General features: G+C 25.7%; 1 protein-coding gene across 1 annotated transcript in view; it reads right to left on the reverse strand.

Annotated features, from left to right (window-relative positions):
- Positions 1-517: 517 nt before the first annotated feature.
- Positions 518-5,129, reverse strand: part of LOC100167739 (S phase cyclin A-associated protein in the endoplasmic reticulum) — a 7,302-nt gene continuing 2,690 nt past the window's right edge. Inside the window, exons 6-17 of the mRNA XM_008184111.3 lie at positions 5,004-5,129; positions 4,280-4,924; positions 3,650-3,915; positions 3,396-3,582; positions 2,426-2,541; positions 2,158-2,281; positions 1,923-2,080; positions 1,722-1,862; positions 1,443-1,653; positions 1,186-1,338; positions 947-1,117; positions 518-841 (exon numbers count right to left, since the gene is read on the reverse strand). Coding sequence (XP_008182333.1) covers positions 776-841; positions 947-1,117; positions 1,186-1,338; positions 1,443-1,653; positions 1,722-1,862; positions 1,923-2,080; positions 2,158-2,281; positions 2,426-2,541; positions 3,396-3,582; positions 3,650-3,915; positions 4,280-4,924; positions 5,004-5,129 — 2,364 coding nt within the window. The 3' untranslated portion in view covers positions 518-775. The remainder of the gene's footprint in view (positions 842-946; positions 1,118-1,185; positions 1,339-1,442; positions 1,654-1,721; positions 1,863-1,922; positions 2,081-2,157; positions 2,282-2,425; positions 2,542-3,395; positions 3,583-3,649; positions 3,916-4,279; positions 4,925-5,003) is intronic.

Below are 5,129 nucleotides of genomic sequence, written 5' to 3' on the forward strand. Positions count from 1 at the left end.
ACTAAAATGTCAAGAAATATTTGGTCTTCTAAGTTCTAGTATAATACCTCATCAACAAAATATTTAAAACTATATATTGTCAGTATACTACATAATATGATATTATTTCATGGCAATTTTATTACACAATACCTACGAGAATAAATTATTGAATTGTTAGAAATAACTTAATTTACTCATACAATTTTTGTTTCTATACTATCAAATTCAAAAAAATGTTAACACAAATTTCTTTAAACAATATAATTATTCCATTATTCTTATTCTTTTTTATTTTTGTAAAATACCTAGGTAGATGTTACAGAAATTTAATAATAGTAAATTATTTATTATTATTATTTTCAATTACATTTACCAAAATTCTATTGGATGTATACTATTAAATTAATTAATTAAACCGTTTTAATCATGTAAGTAACCACTTTATTTTAACATATTAATATTTCTACAAAATGATAACATAATATATATTTAAATAAATTGCAATAAACCACTAAAACTAAAAAAAAAATTTTAATTAATTTTGGAAAAAAACATAATATACTTTAATCAATAATTATTATTTTATATTAGTATTATTTTTAGTTTCACAATTAAATACTGAAGAGATACCAACAGAATAATAATTTGTTTATCACAAGGTTAACAGACTAGTATGTTAATTTCACTTGTTGGTGGACCCTTAAATGTACCTACTTTAGCTTAACATGGTTTATTTAAGTATTAGATGAATATAGTTAATTAGTTTAAAAACAATAATTATGATATAGACATATTACTTAATCAATTTAATAATTTGAATGCTTTGATTTTGAGTGGATTTTTGAAATTCTTCAAGTAGCTGTTAAAAAAATACAAAATCATTATCATGTAGTTTGAATATTAAATTTTACCAAGTTAATTGTAATATTTTTAAATAATATCCATAAATATTTTTAACACATACATCAAAGCATATTTCTGATTCCACTAGTACTCTGTTGTGTGTATTATTTGAACAACATGCCAAAAGTGTAGGATACAGTATTGAAGTCAATGTGGGGTTGCTGAAATACTGAAATGGTAACGTACAAAGTAATTGGAGCACCGTTGGTGATTGTCCAGATTGTAACATTGACTAAAAAATAGGAGAAACATAAATTTATAACTTATTTACCGATGTATTTTAAGCATTTTATAAAGTACTTGATGCTGAGAACTGTTTAAAGTGAAATATCCAACAGCAACAATAACCTCATTTAAAATATCTTTGTTTTCTGGTTTTTCTGAACAAAACCATAACAAATATCTAGCTATATGTCGGAATTGAACTGATAAACTTTCAGCTCTAAGCACTTCCTAAAATATAAAATTAGGTGTTACACATTGTGGACACTAAATAAATTATATTCTTGTAAAACAATATGTTATGTTAACTATTCATTTGTGTTGTTTCGTCTTACTTGGAATGTTTCTGGATCCATTTTAGCAGTTGATGTCAACATGTTAAACACAGCTTTGGTAACTTTTAATGCGGCAGCAGATAAATCAGTTGGTCCTAGACTATTAGCACTGCAGTCATCACGTAACAGTACACTGTATAAGACTGGCATCACACCTAGTAGCTCAGTGTTTTTAAGAATTTCCGTGAACTTTTTAACTGGCTTGCCAATGCTAAAATGATATTATATAATTTAAACTAAATAAATAAGAACATATTATTTCCATTATAATTTTTTTACTTGACTTCTGAAAGGCTGCCGATAAAGGATAAACAATGAACCACAAAATCAGTCACATGTCCATTGGTTTCAGGGTAACTATCTCTTACTAAAGTGAAAAATTGTACAATCTTGTCTATTATGCCAATATAACAAATATAACTGAAAATACAAAATAGTTGATGAACACAAATAATAATATCATTTCTATTTGATCATTACCTGATCAAGTCATGAACATGTTCATTGTCTTCTTCGTCGATAATTTTAAATGATAAAAAAACAGTCGTTAATAATTCTAATAGCTGTCCACTAATTTCACAATCAGTTTGAGCTTTTATCTTAAAATTATTTTCAACACCAGTATCAGGTATAATTTTCTACAAAAATAAAAATATTTAATGTACTTAAGTATATTAAGTTAATTCATTGTACAAATTATTATAATGATAATTACATTTAATTCAGCTGTAAGTAAATCTAAAATAGTAAAGATATTTTCTGAAAATATCACATTCTTTGAGTTGGCATCACTACGATTGCATACTTTCAAAAATAGTTTATTTGCCTTTGTTACATGTCTGTGAACAGAATATTAAATGTTCAATTATCACAAACAAATAATTATATTAATTAAATTATCAAGACAATTGTATAATGTATTTCAGGCATTTTAATAAAAAATATAATAAGCCAATAAAACTATAGTTTAGTTTCCAACATACTTCATCAAAAATTCCGAAGTATTTGTACTCTTATCTTCATTCAACCCCATCAATAGTATTTTATTTAAAATTGTCAAGCCATCACTTCGAGAAACTAATGATTGAAAATCTTTTACCTAGAATAACAAAATAGTAAAATAATTAGACTTTATGTTTTATATTTATTTTCATTATTAATCATTAGATTAGTTTGTTGCAGATCTCCATGCCTCCCAACTCTAGTTTAATTGATTCAGGTCCTTGTACTTTACTCATATCCTTCAACATCTTCTTTAATAAACTTGCATGTCTTAATATGTGTCCTGAATTCACCTGTTATAAAAATTAAATGTAAGATTATTATCCAAGGGCATCTTGAACGCTTTTATTGATATTTATATTAAGAAGCAAGTTATGACCATTTTTAAACGGTAAATTTTAAAATGATCATAATAACTTACTTACAAATAATAATATGAATAAAATCCTCAGAGATGCCCTAGATAATCTTGCCTTTAAATTTTATCATGGGTCAATTCACTCTAAATTTAAAAATAACTGTGTAATATGGATTATTGTTGACGTACAATTTGCTATGTTGTATGTTGTGAGATGAAACAACCCATACGGGTACGCTTCCTCTTAAATAACTCGCGACATTTCTTACTCCCATCAAATTGCACTCAAAATACATACAAACCAGGACCCTAATTTGTTATAAGTCTAAATTTCTTGTTTACATTTTAATTTATATAATACAGCAGCTCAAAAATTGTATGAAATAATCTATGCAAATTGTATATAAATTTTACATTAAGAAAAAAAAATTATATTTATCATTAATTAATAAAATGACAAAAAATATATTCATATCCTGTGAAGTATTTTAGTGTTAATAATATCTATATAATAATAGAGATATCATTAAATTAAAAGTATACATCTTTAATTTTTTAAAAACAAATTAATATTAACAAATTTGTATACATACTGGAATTTCGTTTGATCGTTTTTCTAAGAATAGTAACTTTGTTTCTAAGTTTTTTAATGCATTTTTGGACCACTGTTCATTTTGAAGTTCATTCAGATGTTTAACAATAGAATTTACACATATTTCTATTGTTGTTTTGTCCACTGATGAATCTCGTTTTGGTGAATTATCTTCAATTTTTTTACTTCTATAGGATTATAAATTAGCTATGTAAATAATCATATAAAATCAAAAAAAAATAATATTTATACTACCTAGTCAAAATTCTGTGTCGTAACTTCATACATCGTTTCCTGTTATTCTTCATTTTTGATTTGTTATCATTATTTTCATCAGTTACATTTGTATCTAATGAAATGGTATCAAAAGATTTTACTCTTTTCAATTTCTTCTTCTTCACATCTTGACTAAACTTATCTATTACAGAATGTTCAACTTTTGTTTGTTTTCTAATTTTCTTTATGCGTTCTTTATGAGTTTTTGTCCGTAGGTGATGATGTAAAGCAATCACTGATTCAAACTACAAATTTTGAATATTGAATAAATAACATTGTCTTTTATAAAAACTTGGTTAAATTGTTTTATAGTATATGGTTTGTTTAAGTTTAAACTTGTTATTATTAGGATTTATTACAAAAATAATAGTTTTATTAATTGGTACCTTCTTAAAAAACTGTAGTGAGATTAAGCAATTGATAATTAATTATAAAATTGTTTATTGTATTAAATATTTATACAATTTAAATATCATTTTATTTAAATTTATTATAAAAATACTGTTAATCTATTATTTATTTTATGTACCTAAAAACCCATTAACAAATCCTAAGTATAAAAATATTTATAATAGCATATTATGAATAATTATTTTATGCTATACATACCAATATTTCACAAGAAGGGCAATATCTATCCATGTCAATATCATTTTTCTGAACACCTAACTCAAGAGCTCGTTGCCTAATATGTTCAATATTTTGTTCATGTCGCTTGGCTGATTCCTTTTGTTTTTGTTGAATTTTTTTTTGCAATTCTTCAGCACTAGCTGATTGTGCTGCATATAAAGCTGTTAATTTATTTTCTCTTTCCTTAGCTTTTTCTCTAGCTAGTTCAAGTCTTTCCTTTTCTTTTTCTTGTTGCTCTCGACCAATGCGTTCCTCTTTTATTCGCCTTCTTTCTAATATTTGTTCGATACGTCCTTGGCGTTCAGCTTCCAATGCTTTAAGACGTTCTTCAACTGCTGCTTCTTTAGCAGCTTTTCGTACTTGGTTACGTTTACGTTCTTCCAATATTGTTTGCAATCTATCTTCTTGTTCTTGCCAGAGTGTAAGAATATCATGCCTTCGATTTTGTGCTTCCAACTCATTAATAAAAGCTATTTCACGTAGTTTTTCTTCTTCATCATGTGCTTTTTTTTGAATTTGTTGTAAGTGTAACTTACGATTTTCTTCAGCACGTTTAAGCTTTTTATCAATATTAACTCTTTTTTCATCAATAATAAGACTCTGCAACATTTTCCTCTCCCCAACCTATGAATAAAAAAATTCTAAGTCTGCATTTTTTTTTTTAAATACGGCTATCTAACAAATAATAAATTACAAATATTACCTTTTTAAGCAGTTCGCGGACTTTAGTTGATTTGTCTTGCAATAGTTGTTGACGTTTTTGATGTGCTTTAGCTTGTCTTGCACTATAAGTTTGTTTAATAGATTCTGTGGATCTGCTTATATCCCA

The sequence above is a fragment of the Acyrthosiphon pisum genome, chromosome A1 (genome assembly GCF_005508785.2).
Source record: "Acyrthosiphon pisum isolate AL4f chromosome A1, pea_aphid_22Mar2018_4r6ur, whole genome shotgun sequence".
Lineage (NCBI taxonomy): Eukaryota > Metazoa > Arthropoda > Insecta > Hemiptera > Aphididae > Acyrthosiphon > Acyrthosiphon pisum.